The 23,025-nt window shown below is 41.1% G+C and overlaps 1 protein-coding gene across 4 annotated transcripts in view; it reads right to left on the bottom strand.

Annotated features, from left to right (window-relative positions):
- Positions 1-23,025, bottom strand: part of zgc:163098 (uncharacterized protein LOC100037380 homolog) — a 50,387-nt gene that overhangs the window by 11,039 nt on the left and 16,323 nt on the right. For all 4 annotated transcript variants that reach the window (XM_041220377.1, XM_041220379.1, XM_041220381.1 and 1 more), the window contains exons 13-17: positions 22,574-22,746; positions 20,635-20,797; positions 20,267-20,346; positions 20,069-20,156; positions 19,497-19,625 (exon numbers count right to left, since the gene is read on the bottom strand). In XM_041220377.1, coding sequence (XP_041076311.1) covers positions 19,497-19,625; positions 20,069-20,156; positions 20,267-20,346; positions 20,635-20,797; positions 22,574-22,746 — 633 coding nt within the window. The remainder of the gene's footprint in view (positions 1-19,496; positions 19,626-20,068; positions 20,157-20,266; positions 20,347-20,634; positions 20,798-22,573; positions 22,747-23,025) is intronic.

Below are 23,025 nucleotides of genomic sequence, written 5' to 3'. Positions count from 1 at the left end.
CTCTTGACACAGGGGTGGTACCAACAGACTGGAAAATTGCAAACGTAATACCGATCCACAAAAAGGGAAACAAAACTGAACCAGGTAACTACAGACCAGTAAGCCTGACTTCTATTATATGCAAACTTATGGAAACTATAATAAGATCCAAAATGGAAAATTACCTATATGGTAACAGGGTACTGGGAGACAGTCAACATGGTTTTAGGAAAGGGAGATCGTGTCTAACTAACTTGCTTGATTTTTTTGAGGATGCAACATCGATAATGGATAATTGCAAAGCATATGACATGGTTTATTTAGATTTCCAGAAAGCTTTTGACAAAGTCCCACACAAAAGATTAATTCTCAAACTGAACGCAGTTGGGATTCAAGGAAACACATGTACATAGATTAGGGAGTGGTTAACATATAGAAAACAGAAAGTACTTATTATTAGAGGAAAAACCTCAGATTGGAGTGTGGTAACCAGTGGTGTACCACAGGGATCAGTATTAGGTCCTCTGCTATTCCTAATCTACATTAATGATTTAGATTCTGGTATAGTAAGCAAACTTGTTAAATTTGCAGACGACACAAAAGTAGGAGGAGTGGCAAACACTGTTGCAGCAGCAAAGGTCATTCAAAATGATCTAGACAAGATTCAGAACTGGGCAGACACATGGCAAATGACATTTAATAGAGAAAAGTGTAAGGTACTGCACGCAGGAAATAAAAATGTACATTATAAATATCATATGGGAGATACTGAAATTGGAGAAGGAATCTATGAAAAAGACCTAGGAGTTTTTGTTGACTCAGAAATGTCTTCATCTAGACAATGTGGGGAAGCTATAAAAAAGGCTAACAAGATGCTCGGATACATTGTGAAAAGTGTTGAATTTAAATCAAGGGAAGTAATGTTAAAACTGTACAATGCACTAGTAAGACCTCATCTTGAATACTGTGTGCAGTTCTGGTCACCTCGCTATAAAAAAGATATTGCTGCTCTAGAAAGAGTGCAAAGAAGAGCAACCAGAATTATTCCAGGCTTAAAAGGCATGTCATATGCAGACAGGCTAAAAGAACTGAATCTGTTCAGACTTGAACAAAGAAGACTATGTGGCGACCTAATTCAAGCATTCAAAATTCTAAAAGGTATTGACAGTGTAGACCCAAGGGACTTTTTCAGCCTGAAAAAAGAAACAAGGACCAGGGGTCACAAATGGAGATTAGACAAAGGGGCATTCAGAACAGAAAATAGGAGGCACTTTTTTACACAGAGAATTGTGAGGGTCTGGAATCAACTCCCCAGTAATGTTGTTGAAGCTGACACCCTGGGATCCTTCAAGAAGCTGCTTGATGAGATTTTGGGATCAATAAGCTACTAACAACCAAACGAGCAAGATGGGCCGAATGGCCTCCTCTCGTTTGTAAACTTTCTTATGTTCTTATGGTCTAACACCATCCCAACTGTCAAGCATGGTGGTGGCAGCAACATATGGGGATGCTTCTCTTCAGCAGGGAGTGGGAAGCTTGTCAGGATAGAGGAGAGAATGGATGGCGCAATGTACAGGTGATTCCTTGAGGAAAACCTGTCTGAGTTAGACAAGACTCTGAAACTGGGAAGGAAATTTACATTTCAGCAGGACAATGACCCAAAGGAAGCGACAGCAAGTGGGAGAAGTACAGCGTGGAAAAGTACAGAGCAGTTTCGAAGCAGAAAGGAGAAATTGCATCTTGAATTGCTTTAATCAGAAAACAGAGGACATTGGGGAAACACAGCCGCGTGTGTTTTTCTGATAACAAACAAGCTGAAACTCGGAGCAGCTGATTCAAATTCAGCGCCGTTTTGAGACACGGGCGAGGGGAGGAGCCGACAGCACAGCAGAACAACGCAGTTAAACGAGGCAGTCTTCCCAGCGACAGCGAGTGGAAGCGACAGCAAGTGGGAGAAGTACAGCGTGGAAAAGTACAGAGCAGTTTCGAAGCAGAAAGGAGAAATTGCATCTTGAATTGCTTTAATCAGAAAACAGAGGACATTGGGGAAACACAGCCGCGTGTGTTTTTCTGATAACAAACAAGCTGAAACTCGGAGCAGCTGATTCAAATTCAGCGCCGTTTTGAGACACGGGCGAGGGGAGGAGCCGACAGCACAGCAGAACAACGCAGTTAAACGAGGCAGTCTTCCCAGCGACAGCGAGTGGAAGCGACAGCAAGTGGGAGAAGTACAGCGTGGAAAAGTACAGAGCAGTTTCGAAGCAGAAAGGAGAAATTGCATCTTGAATTGCTTTAATCAGAAAACAGAGGACATTGGGGAAACACAGCCGCGTGTGTTTTTCTGATAACAAACAAGCTGAAACTCGGAGCAGCTGATTCAAATTCAGCGCCGTTCTGAGACACGGGCGAGGGGAGGAGCCGACAGCACAGCAGAACAACGCAGTTAAACGAGGCAGTCTTCCCAGCGACAGCGAGTGGAAGCGACAGCAAGTGGGAGAAGTACAGCGTGGAAAAGTACAGAGCAGTTTAGAAGCAGAAAGGAGAAATTGCATCTTGAATTGCTTTAATCAGAAAACAGAGGACATTGGGGAAACACAGCCGCGTGTGTTTTTCTGATAACAAACAAGCTGAAACTCGGAGCAGCTGATTCAAATTCAGCGCCGTTTTGAGACACGGGCGAGGGGAGGAGCCGACAGCACAGCAGAACAACGCAGTTAAACGAGGCAGTCTTCCCAGCGACAGCGAGTGGAAGCGACAGCAAGTGGGAGAAGTACAGCGTGGAAAAGTACAGAGCAGTTTCGAAGCAGAAAGGAGAAATTGCATCTTGAATTGCTTTAATCAGAAAACAGAGGACATTGGGGAAACACAGCCGCGTGTGTTTTTCTGATAACAAACAAGCTGAAACTCGGAGCAGCTGATTCAAATTCAGCGCCGTTCTGAGACACGGGCGAGGGGAGGAGCCAACAGCACAGCAGAACAACGCAGTTAAACGAGGCAGTCTTCCCAGCGACAGCGAGTGGAAGCGACAGCAAGTGGGAGAAGTACAGCGTGGAAAAGTACAGAGCAGTTTCGAAGCAGAAAGGAGAAATTGCATCTTGAATTGCTTTAATCAGAAAACAGAGGACATTGGGGAAACACAGCCGCGTGTGTTTTTCTGATAACAAACAAGCTGAAACTCGGAGCAGCTGATTCAAATTCAGCGCCGTTTTGAGACACGGGCGAGGGGAGGAGCCGACAGCACAGCAGAACAACGCAGTTAAACGAGGCAGTCTTCCCAGCGACAGCGAGTGGAAGCGACAGCAAGTGGGAGAAGTACAGCGTGGAAAAGTACAGAGCAGTTTCGAAGCAGAAAGGAGAAATTGCATCTTGAATTGCTTTAATCAGAAAACAGAGGACATTGGGGAAACACAGCCAGCCGTGTGTTTTTCTGATAACAAACAAGCTGAAACTCGGAGCAGCTGATTCAAATTCAGCGCCGTTCTGAGACACGGGCGAGGGGAGGAGCCAACAGCACAGCAGAACAACGCAGTTAAACGAGGCAGTCTTCCCAGCGACAGCGAGTGGAAGCGACAGCAAGTGGGAGAAGTACAGCGTGGAAAAGTACAGAGCAGTTTCGAAGCAGAAAGGAGAAATTGCATCTTGAATTGCTTTAATCAGAAAACAGAGGACATTGGGGAAACACAGCCGCGTGTGTTTTTCTGATAACAAACAAGCTGAAACTCGGAGCAGCTGATTCAAATTCAGCGCCGTTTTGAGACACGGGCGAGGGGAGGAGCCAACAGCACAGCAGAACAACGCAGTTAAACGAGGCAGTCTTCCCAGCGACAGCGAGTGGAAGCGACAGCAAGTGGGAGAAGTACAGCGTGGAAAAGTACAGAGCAGTTTCGAAGCAGAAAGGAGAAATTGCATCTTGAATTGCTTTAATCAGAAAACAGAGGACATTGGGGAAACACAGCCGCGTGTGTTTTTCTGATAACAAACAAGCTGAAACTCGGAGCAGCTGATTCAAATTCAGCGCCGTTTTGAGACACGGGCGAGGGGAGGAGCCGACAGCACAGCAGAACAACGCAGTTAAACGAGGCAGTCTTCCCAGCGACAGCGAGTGGAAGCGACAGCAAGTGGGAGAAGTACAGCGTGGAAAAGTACAGAGCAGTTTCGAAGCAGAAAGGAGAAATTGCATCTTGAATTGCTTTAATCAGAAAACAGAGGACATTGGGGAAACACAGCCGCGTGTGTTTTTCTGATAACAAACAAGCTGAAACTCGGAGCAGCTGATTCAAATTCAGCGCCGTTTTGAGACACGGGCGAGGGGAGGAGCCGACAGCACAGCAGAACAACGCAGTTAAACGAGGCAGTCTTCCCAGCGACAGCGAGTGGAAGCGACAGCAAGTGGGAGAAGTACAGCGTGGAAAAGTACAGAGCAGTTTCGAAGCAGAAAGGAGAAATTGCATCTTGAATTGCTTTAATCAGAAAACAGAGGACATTGGGGAAACACAGCCGCGTGTGTTTTTCTGATAACAAACAAGCTGAAACTCGGAGCAGCTGATTCAAATTCAGCGCCGTTTTGAGACACGGGCGAGGGGAGGAGCCGACAGCACAGCAGAACAACGCAGTTAAACGAGGCAGTCTTCCCAGCGACAGCGAGTGGAAGCGACAGCAAGTGGGAGAAGTACAGCGTGGAAAAGTACAGAGCAGTTTCGAAGCAGAAAGGAGAAATTGCATCTTGAATTGCTTTAATCAGAAAACAGAGGACATTGGGGAAACACAGCCGCGTGTGTTTTTCTGATAACAAACAAGCTGAAACTCGGAGCAGCTGATTCAAATTCAGCGCCGTTTTGAGACACGGGCGAGGGGAGGAGCCAACAGCACAGCAGAACAACGCAGTTAAACGAGGCAGTCTTCCCAGCGACAGCGAGTGGAAGCGACAGCAAGTGGGAGAAGTACAGCGTGGAAAAGTACAGAGCAGTTTCGAAGCAGAAAGGAGAAATTGCATCTTGAATTGCTTTAATCAGAAAACAGAGGACATTGGGGAAACACAGCCGCGTGTGTTTTTCTGATAACAAACAAGCTGAAACTCGGAGCAGCTGATTCAAATTCAGCGCCGTTTTGAGACACGGGCGAGGGGAGGAGCCGACAGCACAGCAGAACAACGCAGTTAAACGAGGCAGTCTTCCCAGCGACAGCGAGTGGAAGCGACAGCAAGTGGGAGAAGTACAGCGTGGAAAAGTACAGAGCAGTTTCGAAGCAGAAAGGAGAAATTGCATCTTGAATTGCTTTAATCAGAAAACAGAGGACATTGGGGAAACACAGCCGCGTGTGTTTTTCTGATAACAAACAAGCTGAAACTCGGAGCAGCTGATTCAAATTCAGCGCCGTTTTGAGACACGGGCGAGGGGAGGAGCCAACAGCACAGCAGAACAACGCAGTTAAACGAGGCAGTCTTCCCAGCGACAGCGAGTGGAAGCGACAGCGAGTGGGAGAAGTACAGCGTGGAAAAGTACAGAGCAGTTTCGAAGCAGAAAGGAGAAATTGCATCTTGAATTGCTTTAATCAGAAAACAGAGGACATTGGGGAAACACAGCCGCGTGTGTTTTTCTGATAACAAACAAGCTGAAACTCGGAGCAGCTGATTCAAATTCAGCGCCGTTTTGAGACACGGGCGAGGGGAGGAGCCGACAGCACAGCAGAACAACGCAGTTAAACGAGGCAGTCTTCCCAGCGACAGCGAGTGGAAGCGACAGCGAGTGGGAGAAGTACAGCGTGGAAAAGTACAGAGCAGTTTCGAAGCAGAAAGGAGAAATTGCATCTTGAATTGCTTTAATCAGAAAACAGAGGACATTGGGGAAACACAGCCGCGTGTGTTTTTTCTGATAACAAACAAGCTGAAACTCGGAGCAGCTGATTCAAATTCAGCGCCGTTTTGAGACACGGGCGAGGGGAGGAGCCGACAGCACAGCAGAACAACGCAGTTAAACGAGGCAGTCTTCCCAGCGACAGCGAGTGGAAGCGACAGCAAGTGGGAGAAGTACAGCGTGGAAAAGTACAGAGCAGTTTCGAAGCAGAAAGGAGAAATTGCATCTTGAATTGCTTTAATCAGAAAACAGAGGACATTGGGGAAACACAGCCGCGTGTGTTTTTCTGATAACAAACAAGCTGAAACTCGGAGCAGCTGATTCAAATTCAGCGCCGTTTTGAGACACGGGCGAGGGGAGGAGCCGACAGCACAGCAGAACAACGCAGTTAAACGAGGCAGTCTTCCCAGCGACAGCGAGTGGAAGCGACAGCGAGTGGGAGAAGTACAGCGTGGAAAAGTACAGAGCAGTTTCGAAGCAGAAAGGAGAAATTGCATCTTGAATTGCTTTAATCAGAAAACAGAGGACATTGGGGAAACACAGCCGCGTGTGTTTTTCTGATAACAAACAAGCTGAAACTCGGAGCAGCTGATTCAAATTCAGCGCCGTTTTGAGACACGGGCGAGGGGAGGAGCCGACAGCACAGCAGAACAACGCAGTTAAACGAGGCAGTCTTCCCAGCGACAGCGAGTGGAAGCGACAGCAAGTGGGAGAAGTACAGCGTGGAAAAGTACAGAGCAGTTTCGAAGCAGAAAGGAGAAATTGCATCTTGAATTGCTTTAATCAGAAAACAGAGGACATTGGGGAAACACAGCCGCGTGTGTTTTTCTGATAACAAACAAGCTGAAACTCGGAGCAGCTGATTCAAATTCAGCGCCGTTTTGAGACACGGGCGAGGGGAGGAGCCGACAGCACAGCAGAACAACGCAGTTAAACGAGGCAGTCTTCCCAGCGACAGCGAGTGGAAGCGACAGCAAGTGGGAGAAGTACAGCGTGGAAAAGTACAGAGCAGTTTCGAAGCAGAAAGGAGAAATTGCATCTTGAATTGCTTTAATCAGAAAACAGAGGACATTGGGGAAACACAGCCGCGTGTGTTTTTCTGATAACAAACAAGCTGAAACTCGGAGCAGCTGATTCAAATTCAGCGCCGTTTTGAGACACGGGCGAGGGGAGGAGCCAACAGCACAGCAGAACAACGCAGTTAAACGAGGCAGTCTTCCCAGCGACAGCGAGTGGAAGCGACAGCAAGTGGGAGAAGTACAGGCGTGGAAAAGTACAGAGCAGTTTCGAAGCAGTTTGAAAGCAGGTTGACGGCTGCAGAAGAAACTAAACTTCAAAAAAAAAAAAAAAAAAAAACCTCAACATGGTCTTCAAGCCAGTAATCTGTGACACCTGCTTGATGTGGGAAATCCGAGAAAACCCAGCGGAGCTAAACCAAGTGTGCGTAAAGTGCCGCGCGATCCAGGATTTGCATAAACTAGTAAGCATGCTAGAAATGGAGCTGGAAGAAGTGAGACAGCAACAAGATCTTGAGGAACTGGCACACCCACAATTCATGGAAGTCTGCATCACCCCTAACAGACTGAAAGCCACCAGGGAGATAGAAGGTCAGAACAGCTGGGTTCAGGTAGGCAGAAGCAGGGAAAAAAAGAAACTTCGTCAAACACAACCACCAGAAATCAAAACAACCAACAGATTTGAGTCACTTCAGAATTGTGATGAGCAGAACCAACAACAAGAGAATGAAAGGAACAACATCCAGGACCCCATTGACAGTGGTGACCAGACAGCAAAAAGAAGGGAGGTCATGATTGTTGGGGACTCCATATTGAGAAACACAGCAAGTTCAGTTCGCAGTTTGGACCCCCTTACTACAACAGTGTGCTGCCTTCCGGGAGCCTCGGTCAAGCACATCACTGAAAACGTGGACAGGCTCCTAGAACGAACAGGAGACGACCCGGTAGTAGTCGTCCACATCGGTACAAACAACATTGGAAGAGACAGACCAAAATCCCTGCAAAACAAATTCAGAGAGCTAGGAAGGAAATTAAAAGAGAAAACCAAAACTGTGGTATTTTCTGGTATACTACCCGCACCTTGCAAAGGACCATATGGACAGCTGGAAATAATAAATCAAAACCAATGGTTGAAGACGTGGTGCACACGGGAAGGCTTCACCTATCTTGATCATTGGACCACATTCTACAACGAGGACTATCTGTATAGACGGGATGGACTGCATTTAAATAACAAGGGAACTAGTCTACTTGGAGAAAAGATCCTCGAGCAGGTTCGGAAGCATTTAAACTAGAAAGGAAGGGGGGAGAAATCAACAAAAAAACAGAAGGGAGACCGCATCAAAACAAGAACAACAACTCAGGTAAGACAACCATTAAATGTATTTATCTAAATGCTAGAAGTATCAGAAACAAAATTCTAGAACTTGAAGCTACTGCACTAACAGGTAACTATGATGTGATAGGTGTTACAGAAACGTGGTTATCTGAGAGTGATGGGGACGAATATAATATTTGTGGGTATACACTGTATAGGAAAGACAGGCAGGACAGAAGAGGAGGAGGGGTAGCGCTATACATAAGAAACAGTCTTGAAGCCCAGGTGTTAAACCTGGACAAAGAAAATAAAACCGAATCAATATGGGTCAGAATAACAGACAAAAATTCAAAAGGCATAATAATAGGAGCATGCTATAGACCGCCAGATTCAGACGGTGAGCAAAATAATCTGTTATACAATGACATTAGAAATGTGTGTAGCAAAGGAGAAGCCATACTAATGGGGGATTTCAACTTCCCCCAAATAAAATGGGAAAACCCGGTGGGTAGCGCGAAGGATGAAATAGAAATGGTGGAAATGACAAATGACTGCTTCCTAACACAATTTGTGAAGGCACCCACTAGAGGGGAGGCATGCCTTGATTTAGTCTTTTCAAATAACGAAGACAGAATAACTAAAACAGAGGTCAGAGAACCACTGGCAAACTCAGACCACAACATGGTCTCATTTGAAGTGTTTTTTAAATCCTCAAAAGTAAAGACTAAAGCTAAGGTTTACAATTTTAGAAAAGCAAACTATGAAGGTATGAAACAGAGACTAACAGAAGTAGATTGGAGTAAAATAGAGAAAACACCCACAGAAGAAGGATGGTTGTTCTTCAAAAACGTAGTACTAGAGGCGCAAAACAATTATATCCCTAAAGTAGACAAATCTAAATGTAAAACTAAATTGCCAAAATGGTTTAATAGATCAATTAAAAAAAATATTCAGCGAAAAAAGGCACTTTACAGAGCATTAAAAAAGGACCAAAAAGAAAGTACACAGAAAGAGTACACAGAACTGCAAATGCAAGTCAAAAAGGAAGTTAGAAAGGCCAAGAGAGAAATAGAAATGAACATTGCTAAGGGAGCTAAAACCAATTCCAAAATGTTTTTCCAATATTACAACAGCAAGAGAACATTCAAAGAGGAGATTAAATGTTTAAGAGATACAAATGGCAAAATCGTAGAGGAAGAAAAAAAAATAGCAAATATGTTAAATGATTACTTTTCACAAGTTTTTACAAAGGAAGATACTGACAACATGCCCCACATGTCATCCAGTTCCTATCCAGTTTTAAATAACTTTAGCATAACTGAGGCAGAAGTGTTAAAGGGACTAGGAGCTCTTAAAATAAACAAATCCCCTGGGCCGGATGAGATCCTCCCAGTAGTACTCAAAGAAATGAAAGAAGTAATTTACAAACCGCTAACCAAGATCATGCAGCAGTCTCTTGACACAGGGGTGGTACCGACAGACTGGAAAATTGCAAACGTAATACCGATCCACAAAAAGGGAAACAAAACTGAACCAGGTAACTACAGACCAGTAAGCCTGACTTCTATTATATGCAAACTTATGGAAACTATAATAAGAGCCAAAATGGAAAATTACCTATATGGTAACAGGGTACTGGGAGACAGTCAACATGGTTTTAGGAAAGGGAGATCGTGTCTAACTAACTTGCTTGATTTTTTTGAGGATGCAACATCGATAATGGATAATTGCAAAGCATATGACATGGTTTATTTAGATTTCCAGAAAGCTTTTGACAAAGTCCCGCACAAAAGATTAATTCTCAAACTGAACGCAGTTGGGATTCAAGGAAACACATGTACATGGATTAGGGAGTGGTTAACATGTAGAAAACAGAAAGTACTGATTAGAGGAAAAACCTCAGAATGGAGTGTGGTAACCAGCGGTGTACCACAGGGATCAGTATTAGGTCCTCTGCTATTCCTAATCTACATTAATGATTTAGATTCTGGTATAGTAAGCAAACTTGTTAAATTTGCAGACGACACAAAAGTAGGAGGAGTGGCAAACACTGTTGCAGCAGCAAAGGTCATTCAAAATGATCTAGACAAGATTCAGAACTGGGCAGATACATGGCAAATGACATTTAATAGAGAAAAGTGTAAGGTACTGCACGCAGGAAATAAAAATGTACATTATAAATATCATATGGGAGATATTGAAATTGGAGAAGGAATCTATGAAAAAGACCTAGGAGTTTTTGTTGACTCAGAAATGTCTTCATCTAGACAATGTGGGGAAGCTATAAAAAAGGCTAACAAGATACTCGGATACATTGTGAAAAGTGTTGAATTTAAATCAAGGGAAGTAATGTTAAAACTGTACAATGCACTTGTAAGACCTCATCTTGAATATTGTGTGCAGTTCTGGTCACCTCGCTATAAAAAAAAGATATTGCTGCTCTAGAAAGAGTGCAAAGAAGAGCGACCAGAATTATTCCGGGCTTAAAAGGCATGTCATATGCAGACAGGCTAAAAGAATTGAATCTGTTCAGTCTTGAACAAAGAAGACTACGTGGCGACCTAATTCAAGCATTCAAAATTCTAAAAGGTATTGACAGTGTCGACGCAAGGGACTTTTTCAGCCTGAAAAAAGAAACAAGGACCAGGGGTCACAAATGGAGTTTAGAAAAAGGGGCATTCAGAACAGAAAATAGGAGACACTTTTTTACACAGAGAATTGTGAGGGTCTGGAATCAACTCCCCAGTAATGTTGTTGAAGCTGACACCCTGGGATCCTTCAAGAAGCTGCTTGATGAGATTTTGGGATCAATAAGCTACTAACAACCAAACGAGCAAGATGGGCCGAATGGCCTCCTCTCGTTTGTAAACATTCTTATGTTCTTATGTTCTTAATTAATGTTCTTGATTGGCCCAGTCAAAGTTCTGACTTGAATCCAATCGAAAATTTATAGCAAAACTTGAAGATTGCAGTCCATCGATGATCCCCAACAAACTTATCAAAACTGGAGCAATTTTCCCATGAAGAATGGGCAAAAAGGTCACCATCCTACTGTGCAAAGCTAGTAGAACCTATTCAAAAAGACACATAGCAGTAACTGCTGCAAAAGGTGCTTCTACCAAGTAATGACTTAAGGGGCTGAATACTTATGCAACCGGTAAATTTCATTTTGCACATTTTCTTTGTAAGTTTTGCTGACATTTAACCTCCTCCTCATACAACAGTGTCCAGTTTAACCACTACTGCTTTGAATAAAAAAAAAAAAAAAAAAAAAAAACTATGCATACATTATTTGTAATTCAACAAAATGTGACATTACTGGTAGGGGGTGAATACTTCTGCAAACCACTGTGTGCATAAAGAATGACACTGGGTAGAAGAATTCAGAGTCGATTCTAGGCCTTCTAGGAACCGAGTTACCTGACTCCTGGAAAGGGTTAATTACACCGTTTTTGCCCCTAAAGCACTACGAACTAATGTGCACATTTGTGGCTGTAGGTCGAAATAATCAAATTTGAAGGTCATTGTAGTCATGGCCGGAGCAGGGGAGAAGGGAGGGGAATGGAAGCCAGCTGACCACATGCATTTCTGTGTTCTGCTTTCACATTTTTTTAAATGATCAGTTTGAGTAATAAACTTTGTTCAACAGCTGACCCTGCTTTAGAACAAAGCTCACGCTCCTTACTGTTTTACATAATAGTAACTTGCTCTTAAAATTATGTGGCTGATTCTTTGGCTGAAGAGATGTTATCAGCTCATCAACTAATCATGGAATCTTGTGCAATTAAATCACTTAAACTCCTGACGGTAAACAATGTAACAAAATCCACTGGGATGCAAGACGCAAGATACGTAAAAAATCTATTTGTGTTGACTCAAAACTTTATTTAGGCACTCTACGATTTGACTGGCAAAAGATAACATTGGTTTATTGGAGTTCACAAAGACAACTTTTTCAGCTTGGTATGGAAACCTTTTCATGCCCTTGTTTAATTATTGCTCTTTCTGCTGCATTACAGCCCTTCATTAATTACGTTTAGTTTTCAGGGCATTTTGTTAATGGCACGTGTGCAAGACACAAACCTTAACCGTTTGCGGTCCAACGTCGGACCAGGTCCGACATTACAATTTTCCCTTTCCAGTCCATGTTATGTCTGTAGTGCATAGGGCGAATCTCATACCCCCATGCACTACAGAGATAACACAGATATAAAAAAAGAGAGATACCTGCTTCTGCATCCAGCGCTCAAAGAATATCAGACATTTGCAGAGCTTTCTGAGATGTTATAGTAATTAAATAATGACTTGGATCACATTATTGAGGGGTTTGGTGAAAAAATGAGTGATCAGGAGAGGATTTCAGTATGCATGTCTATAAAGTCGGTATGTGAAAAATACAGCGAACAAAGGGTGGGGCTTGGCTGGAGATGCAGTACTGATGTCGTTTTGTGATGCAGTGCCATTTAAACCTGTTTTACTCTGGGGGGGAAAAAAAATTTAAATAGCGCATGTAAAATAAATCGCGCGTGTGAAAACAAATTGTACTGAGTGTCCTTTTGCGATTTGGTGCCTTTTAAACCTGATTAACTGTGAAGTTTTTTTTTAAAACAGCACGTGTGAAAACAAATTGGACCTGACGCACCTCACAAGTGCTGAATAAATGGACTGCAAAGGGTTAATGGTAGAATGGACAACTTCAGCTTATTGCTCTTGCACTCAGCAACTTGACCTGAATAACAGGATCACAGTTTAACATGAGTGCAGCTCATAAGGTACAGAACTGTCTTCTCAGCAAAGGACACCGAATTGTTGTTTTTTTGTTTTTGTTTGTTTGCCTGACAAGCACTGAATAAATGGACTGCAAAGGGTCAAGTGTATTTTTATTTGTTGTTGTTCTTGTTCTACGTTTCCTAAACTGTTCATTTTAAGCTACTTTTTTTTACACAACAGTACTCACACGTTTGGTCACCATTACAACTGTTGCAAAAAACTGGGGTTCATGTATCCTGCTGGTGTTAACATACCTGATGAAGACATTAGTGTTGAAACACGTGGTTTGTTTTACAACAATGTCCTTTTTTTAAAATGGTACAAACAAATTGATACACAACGGTGTGATATCCACAGCAGTATAGTTTGAAGAATCACATCGTCATAAAGAACTGTCAGCACGTACCAGTGGCAAGCCTGTCGCATATCAGTAAAGGTAAGCATATCAGTAAAGGTAAACGAGTGGCTCCACTACAACGGGTTGCATGGAAAACGAGGAATTGAATCTTAAAAATGGACTTGGCTAATAGAGAACCGGGTAAACTGCATACCCGAGTGCCCCATTTGACATAATATATGGGCTCACGGGGGGTAAACTGTAATATATATATATATATAACACATATACACAGGGTGTGTACAGTCACCAGTACACACACACACACACACAGTACTGTGCAAAAGTTTTAGGCAGGTGTGAAAAAATGCTGTAAAGAATGCTTTCAAAAATAGACATGTTAATAGATTATATTTATCAATTAACTAAATGCAAAGTGAGTGAACAGAAGAAAAATCTAAATCAAATCCATATTTGGTGTGACCACCCTTTGCCTTCAAAACAGCATCAATTCTTCTAGGTACACTTGCACAAAGTCAGGGATTTTGTAGGCATATAGTCAGGTGTATGACTAAACAATTATAAAAAACAGGTGCTAATGATCATCAATTCAATATATAGGTTGAAACACAATCATTAACTGAAACAGAAACAGCTGTGTAGGAGGAATAAAACCGGGTGAGGAACAGCCAAACTCAGCTAACAAGGTGAGGTTGCTGAAGACAGTTTACTGTCAAAAGTCATACACCATGGCAAGACTGAGCACAGCAACAAGACACAAGGTAGTTATACTGCATCAGCAAGGTCTCTCCCAGGCAGAAATTTCAAGGCAGACAGGGGTTTCCAGATGTGCTGTCCAAGCTCTTTTGAAGAAGCACAAAGAAACGGGCAACGTTGAGGACCGTAGACGCAGTGGTCGGCCAAGGAAACTTACTACAGCAGATGAAAAACACATCATGCTTACTTCCCTTTGCAATCGGAAGATGTCCAGCAATGCCATCAGCTCAGAATTGGCAGAAAACAGTGGCACCCTGGTACACCCATCTAATGTCTGGAGAAGTCTGGTCAAAAGTGGCCTTCATGAAGACTTGCGGCCAAAAAGCCATACCTCAGACGTGGAAACAAGGCCAAGCGACTCAACTATGCACGAAAACACAGGAACTGGGGTGCAAAAAAATGGCAGCAGGTGTTCTGGACTGATGAGTCAAAATTTGAAATATTTGGCTGTAGCAGAAGGCGTTTGTTTGCCGAAGGGCTGGAGAGCGGTACACGAATAAGTGTCTGCAGGCAACAGTGAAGCATGGTGGAGGTTCCTTGCAAGTTTGGGGCTGCATTTCTGCAAATGTAGTTGGGGATTTGGTCAGAATTAATGGTCCCTTCAATGCTGAGAAGTACAGGCAGATACTTATCCATCATGCAATACCATCAGGGAGGCATCTGATTGGCCCCAAATTTATTCTGCAGCATGACAACGACCCCAAAACATACAGCGAAAGTCATTAAGAACTATCTTCAGTGTAAAGAAGAACAAGGAGTCCTGGAAGTGATGGTATGGCCCCCACAGAGCCCTGATCTCAACATCATCGAGTCTGTCTGGGACTACATGAAGAGAGATAAGCAACTGAGGCTGCCTAAATCCACAGAAGAACTGTGGTTAGTTCTCCAAGATGTTTGGGCCAACCTACCTGCCGAGTTCCTTCAAAAACTGTGTGCACCTGTACCTAGAAGAATTGATGCTGTTTTGAAGGCAAAGGGTGGTCACACCAAATATTGATTTAATAGATTTTTCTTCTGTTCACTCATTTTGCATTTTGTTAATTGATAAATATAAACTATTAACATGTCTATTTTTGAAAGCATTCTTACTTTACAACATTTTTTCACACCTGCCTAAAACTTTTGCACAGTAGTTTCTCTCTCTCTCTCTCTCTCTCTCTCTATATATATATATATAGAGAGAGAGAGAGAGATATATATATATATATATATATATATATAGATATATATATCTATTATATATATATATATATATATATATATATATATATATATATATATATATATATATGAGAGAGAGAGAGAGAGAGAGAGAGAACACCAATGTGAAGTCACTTAATAGGACGGTAGGCCACCACGTGCAGCCAGTATGGCCTTTATGCGCTGTGGCATAGACTACCAGCCTCTGGAATTCTACAGGATGCGGCACCATTCTTCCTGGTTGATGGAGGTGAAAAACACTGTCTCAGGCGTCGTTTCAGAATATCCCAGAAATGCCTGATTGGGTTCAGATCTGGTGACTGAGGCGGCCATGACATGGATAACATCAGTGTCATGCTCATCAAACCACTGGGCGACCAGACATGCTCTGTAGATGGGGGCATTGTCATCTTGGAAGACACTCCCCCTGGCAGAAATGCTGCAACATGGGGTCAAGATGATCACTCAGTACCATTAAGTAGCGATTAGCATTGACCTTGCCTTCTTAGGGAATGAGTGCACCCAAACCATGCCAGGAAAATGCGCCCCAGAACATAAAGGAACCACCAGAACCCTTCACTGCTGAAACCAAGCACTCTGGGGTGTAGAGTTCTTTAGGTTGGCGCCACAAGTGCACGCGTCCATTTGTCAAGAACATGGTGAAGGATGATTCATCTAACCAGAACAAATTTCTCCACTGCCTGTGCTCTTTGCACCACTGGACTCGCAAAAGTGCATTGCCAGGTGTGATGCGCGGTTTGTGCACTGCAACCCGACTATGGTATCCCACTCTGTGGAGTTCTCGGCGGACCGTTTTTGATGAAACTGGCCGGTCAATTGATCACTTCGAATTAATGCATGGATATCATAATCCTGGAGCATACGCATCCACCCACTATTGCTCTTTGCTGATGATGCCTTTCCCTCGGAGTTCCATGACGACATCATCTCAGACACTGTTACCCGTGAAACATCAGTAAGTTGAGCTGTCTTGGTCACTGAAGCTCCTGCCAAGCGCACCCCAACAATCACCCCTCTTTCAAAGTCACTGAGGTCTCCTCTTGCAGCCATGCTAGCCATAATTAGGCAACCAAGCCTGTCCAGCATTTTGGCAAGCTGTAGCAAGTTTCAGCAACATTCAAAATACTGCATTAGTTCATTATCTCATGATGCTTTATAACTTTAAACACCATAGTAACCATGACCCAATCTGCATACTGTAAGGAGTTAGAAGCTAATTTTACATTTAACATTAAGGAGAGATCAATGGTCACGATCAAGGTAATTTTTGAATAGCGCATATATGAGTTAATTCCTAAATGTGTTTTATAGTAACCACAACCCTATCTGCACTGCAAGAAGTTATAAGCTAGTTTTACATTTGACCAAAGATTGAAAGGTATTTAAAGAAAAACGTCATGTGTATCCCCAGGATGACGCCTAGCAAGTTAGGAGTTTGTTGGTTAAACAAATAGAAGCCGTATGATGTTTGGGTGCGTTTTGGCAAATTTGGTGGCAGCTATTTTGATAATAAAATTTATCGCAGCTTCTGCTATCTGTAACTTCTGCTTTGCAAACTTGAAGAGGGTTTGGTTGCTGATGACATATGCGATGTTTCAGATCAATCGGTTCACCTGTTCCCAAGATGATTATGAAAGGTTCTTCCAAAAAATGCATCAATAGAAATGTCAAAATACAGAATTATTTACTATATCGTTACAAGAAAGGAGAGAACCGCAGTTGCCATACTCGAGCCAGAATGCTCCGGAAAAAAACATTCCGGTACTTTTTTCTATAGGCAGAATCTTGATTTTAGAATTAACTAAGAACATTTACCATTTTATTAATGAAAATGCTTATACAGAGCCAGACCGCTCTAATTTCGGTGGCTGGGCATCAATGAAGCAATTTATTTTCTGTCTTCTATTGAATAAGCACTAGGAACAAATAAATCAGTGTCCGATTCCCTACATACCAGTTCTGATGGTGCGTTCAGAGTCTCTGAATAGCGCATATTTTAAATGTGTGTAGTCAAATCTCCCACACAATTGTCTGATTCAGTCGTCCTTGTGATGCACTGAGGGGAACATTAGTACTTCTATTACAAACTACAGTACTACCTTAAGAAGGATAACACTTTTGTTTTATAAAAACGCTGACGACGACAGCTGACAGCGACAGCAGAAGTGCATGCTACGACTGTGGCCATAAACACGGGTTTGGAGTGAACGATTGCCCTTGCTTATTTAAGTTTTCTAGTTTTGAAACTAGATATATATATATATATATTCATATGCTATATATATATATATATATATATTATATATTACAACCATAAAGAAGTGCTACATATGTATTTAAAATAAAAAAAAAAAAAAAAAAAAACACTGGTAGGTAATGTTACTCATAATTTACAATACCAGAACCGCTGTTTATTTATTTATTTTAGCTAATATTCAGAATGTAGTTTACAATTAAATTTCAAAACTGTCAGCAAATAGGCTTTAAAAGTGCATTAAAAAAAAAAAAAAAAAAAAAAACTGATACAGTTCATAAATTGGTGATGAATAAAAATACTGAGCATTAGTGTAATTCGTAACTGTATTGGGTACAGAGCTCCAGAAAAAAGACGGGGGGAGGACGTGATATACTACAGCTTGGTGATTGAAGTTCTGGAGATGACATAATAGAAAAGAATAGAAAAAAAACATGCATGATAAAAATATCCAAAAAAATAACCAAACCATCAAAAACAACATTAACCCACTAGATACTTTCAAAATATGCCAAAACTTGAATTCCAATCATTTGTTAGAAAAATCTGTATTTTAATTGGAGTTCCGGGACTTTAAAATTTAGGACTAAACTACTGGCTATAACCCACTATTTTCTTTAATGAGTTTCAACCTGTACCACCTGATCTGAGACTGAGAAAAAATTACCATGATGAGTGACCTGAATGATCTCCCTGCGAAATAAAACCCACGTTGATTTACATGCACTGTGTCTATGTGTGTAACACATATCAAATAAGCTATGAAATAGTTTTAACAAATATATTAATAAAACACAGCAGTTCCCAAATGGTTCAACTTGTATTAGCACATTACAATAACATAAAATATAATTTACTAAAGCATATATTGCACATCTGACAGTTGTAAAGTTACAAAAAAAAAAAAAAGCATATTTCTATGCACTGATTTTTATTTTTTTTAAATCTCAGTATAATCTGTAGAACACGTTTGACAGACAAAGCACAGAAGTCTACAACAGTTTACTGCATAACTTTACTCCATGAAAAATGTGCTGTTGTATACTGGGGTATGTTTGCATTCAGCAGCTGTATCACGTGTTTAGTGCATGTCCACCAGTAATAGGGTGTTGAGAGCTACGACAGAGTTCACAAAATGTGTTCTTGTTATTAAATACTGTACAACAGTTCCGTTCAATACCAGATTCGTGTCTTTTGTTTAAAGAAGAACTGCACACATTGGAGGGATGTATTAAAATGGATGTACGGACGTAGGATTTAGATTCAGTTCACCGAATCCTAAGTAACCCTGGATTCGGTGAATCCCTACCATTCATAAGTCCTTCAGTTTGACTGCTTTTCCATGTAATGCAGTCCAGTGACTAATTTTATACTGAAACGATGACGACACTCAATCCTGGCATGCACTTGAGTATATAAAAATGGAACAGCAGGAAATGAATAAAGGTATGCTAAGAGGGACAAGAGATTAAAAAAATGTATCTAATAAAAATGCGTTAATTACAGAAGTGAACTGTGATTAATTGACAACTCTAATTTTTATATATTACATTTTGAAAAAGCTCAGTCCCCAGTAAAGACAATTTTCAGTGTTTTGGGGACAGACTAGGTCCCAAGACATCCTTCTCGGGTGGGCAAGTCACTGGCAATGTGGTAAAATAAAAATATATAGGCTGTCTAAGTAACTTACCTGGAATTAATAATAAATAAATAAATGTAATAAACATATGGGTGGTTGTTAGAGAAATGACAATAACTAGAGTTTTACACATTAGATTAAACACAAAAGTCGTATCAGTGGTTTGAACAAGATATGTGTTTTTGGTTATAACTTTCCTCAATTATGGGACAGTATTTTTTAACAAATACATTTGATCTATATGTTACAGTTTTGGCAGAGTGTCAAAAAACAGACACAATCTAAGGAATATGACTCATCATAATAAGTTGCATGTGTGTAGGATAGGCATACCATAGATCTTTCCACTCTCTCTTCTCCAGTCTTCACTAGTCCCAGAAAAATATTCTGCAACTGAATAAGATAAGGCTCTGGATAGACAGCCCAGTCCTCCCACGCTCTGAAGCAAGCCATCACCTTTTGCTTAAAAAATAAATAAATAAAATTAAGAAAAGGCATTAACTGAAGCATTACACTCCATTATTAGCACAAGCAATAATATCCCCTTTTCTTCTGATAACTTCATGATATTCAACCTCCAATCAGACCATGTGACCTACAGCAAAGAAACCAAGATGGAGCAGTTTATCTATAAGTGTTGTATTTTAAATATTTACGTAGCTTGAAAAAACATTAAAAAAGTGAAGCAACAAGCAACTCTCAGCACAATAAAAAGGGTACCCATAATATAGAGATATAGGGAAATATCAGTCACACTGAAATTATAATGCAATAAACTTGATGCAAGGGAAGAAAAAGCTTCTGTTGGTACTGTACTTCTAAAAGATAATTATTCCTACCTGTGTACATCCAAGTTAAAGAGCGGAGGAAGCCTTGCTACATGAGGCAATATTCTTTAAATTTACCTTGAACTGCTCTGCTTGAAGTCTTGCCTGTATGTTTTTGTATGCCTCACCAATATCATCAAACATTTGAGGGAGTTTTACCTCAAAGCTGGAAACAGAAAAATATTTTATCTCCGCTCCACAGTTAATACAAATGTATAAAATCAAAGCTTTGCAAATCATGCATACATGAAACTATGAAGGAAGAAAAACACTTACTATTTTCTATAGTAGGATGCATTTGTAACTTTGGCACAAGAGTTGTACAAAATGTCCGAAACCAAATACAGTCTTGCAATCTGCATAAAGAAGACAGGCAAGGGTTAATTATAATAGGAGAGAAAGTGAAATACTGGGAGGTTTCTGTACTTGTGCAGAGCTAAAATACAGCTCATCAGTTTAATCCCATTTTATAAATTAGTATTTCTTTATTAAAAACAGATATTTTAAAAAAGATTTTAAAATATTACATTACATAATGATAAAACATCACATTTTAACTAACTGCAATCTCAAATGAAGCTCCGCTCATCTTGACCAGCACTAACTGCAATCTCAAATGAAGCTCAGCTCATCTTCACGGTTACCTTTTTCTTCAGCGGGGTCTGTAAGATGGACAGCGATTCTGCAATGCACCCCACTACCTCCTCTGCTGCCTCAGCCTTCTCCAAACAGAACACCATGGCATCTCCTACGTCGTCCTTATGAGGGCTCAGCCCTCGCAATATGTTTTCAAGCTTATCTCGGTGTCTGAAACAAAACCACGGCTCAATTTAACAATCATGGAAATTTTAAATAATCATTTAAAAAAGAATGTCCTGTGATGAAATGTTTCCATTAAGATGTATTAAGAACCACACATATCCCCTGCCAAGGATATACACCTTAAAATCACGTGATAGTAAATGCCAGTGCACAGGTACAGCAAACCTAGACAGAGCTGCTGCACATTCTTTAAGTGTCATTCCACTTAAAGAAGTGAGGATTGGATTCTATGAAAATGTTTTCAGCGGAGCTACACACACTTCCCCAATAAAATCTGCATTCCACTATGTGGAACAAAATCCAGTGACTTTTCCACTATAAAGCAAGCCTCACCGGGTCCGTACCGAGCCCTCACAGTGCGGTTAAGGAGAACCTGGGCTGTTTTTCCACTGCAGAGTCGAGCCGTGCTACTGACGTCACACGCAACGAAAGACAGTTGTTATTAATTATTGTAATTAATTAACTCAGTTTGCCAAAAGATGCAAACAAATGGTGTTCAGAAATTAATAGACCAACGGTACAGCTATATCTTGAATCGATATATTTTTTAAATATGTTTAGGAATTTCTTTACACAGTAATCCATGAATGTTACTGATTACATCAACTTACTAAAGTGCAATTAGTTTTGTTGAAGCAGAAAAGGAAGCTTGTAACAATATGATTTGCCAAAGATATCCAGTTTAAACATAGTTGTTTTTTCTAGTTTTGTTTGGGTGCTTAAAAAAAAGAAGATGCACGAGCCCAATAAGAACATAAGAACGTTTACAAACGAGAGGAGGTCATTCGGCCCATCTTGCTCGTTTGGTTGTTAGCAGCTTATTGATCCCAGAATCTCATCATGCAGCTTCTTGAAGGATCCCAGGGTGTCAGCTTCAACAACATTACTGGGGAGTTGGTTCCAGACCCTATTTCTGAATGCCCCTTTGTCTAATTTCCATTTGTGACTCCTGGCCCTTGTTTCTTTTTTCAGGTCGAGAAAGTCCCTTGGGTCAACATTATCAACACCTTTTAGAATTCTGAATGCTAGAATTAGGTCGCCACGTAGTCTTCTTTGTTCAAGACTGAACAGATTCAATTCTTTTAGCCTGTCTGCACATGACATGCCTTTTAAACCTTGAATAATTCTGGTTACTCTTCTTTGCACTCTTTCTAGACCAGCAAAATCCTTTTTGTAGCGAGGTGACCAGAACACAGTAGTCAAGATGAGGTCTTACTAATGCATTGTGCAGTTTAAACATTACTTCCCTTGATTTAAATCCAACACTTTTCACAATGTATCCGAGCATCTTGTTGGCCTTTTTATAGCTTCCCCACATTGTCTAGATGAAGACATTTCTAGGTCTTTTTCATAGATTACTTCTTATTAAATGGGCTTGTTTTTAACATTGATGTTCATTTGATTTTCCTTTCCGTTTCTTGATGTGCTTCAATTTTAACTTGGCCGTTATTTTTATTTTTTTAGGGAGGGGACACATGGTTTTGACTTGGGCATTATTTTATTTTTTTAGGGAGGGGGCACATGGTTTTGACTTTGCGTGTTTTTTGGTGGGCTGGAGGCAGGTTTGTTGTCGAGTCTTATGTTCTCAAATCTATATGTGGTGTTGGGACCTCAAAATTGACGGTATTATCAAATATCACGATATTTATTATATTATCGTCACGTTATGACAATTACAATATCGGCACAACCTTACATGGACCCTAAATAAAATCCAAAAGACTAAGATTGCAGTGTCCTTGTAGATCAGCTGGTACTTACTCTGCCTTTAGCTGGCCCTTTTTCAGCTCTTCCTCCTGCAGCGAAGGAGATGTGGACTCGTCTTTCACCTCCTCCTCTCCATGAAGATAAGGATTTAAAAGCGGAGGCCGCCATATAGACCCTCCACGAAACATTCGGAAGTCTGCTGTTCTCCATTCATTCGGTGGGTCACCCTGATACCATAAATAAATAAATAAATAAACAAACAAACATGGAACCTACTGTTGTAATGGTGACAGTAAAAGAAACAGGCAAACTAATACAGGGATTTACTGCAATACTTTTTATTTCATGCAATTTTGCATTATATTTTTTTTACTTTTTTCTTTTTTTTTTTTTAAAACTGCTGTACAGATAATGGAACATTCTACAATTGTAAGCAGCCACTGATTTCATTTGGGAAGTCATTCATTGTTTTCTTAGACAGCTTTCTTCATACCATCAACAAAATT

This window comes from Polyodon spathula, chromosome 20 (genome assembly GCF_017654505.1).
Source record: "Polyodon spathula isolate WHYD16114869_AA chromosome 20, ASM1765450v1, whole genome shotgun sequence".
Classification (NCBI taxonomy): Eukaryota; Metazoa; Chordata; class Actinopteri; order Acipenseriformes; family Polyodontidae; genus Polyodon; species Polyodon spathula.
Note: the sequence above shows the minus strand (reverse complement) of the source record. Positions and strands in the feature narration are given on the sequence as shown.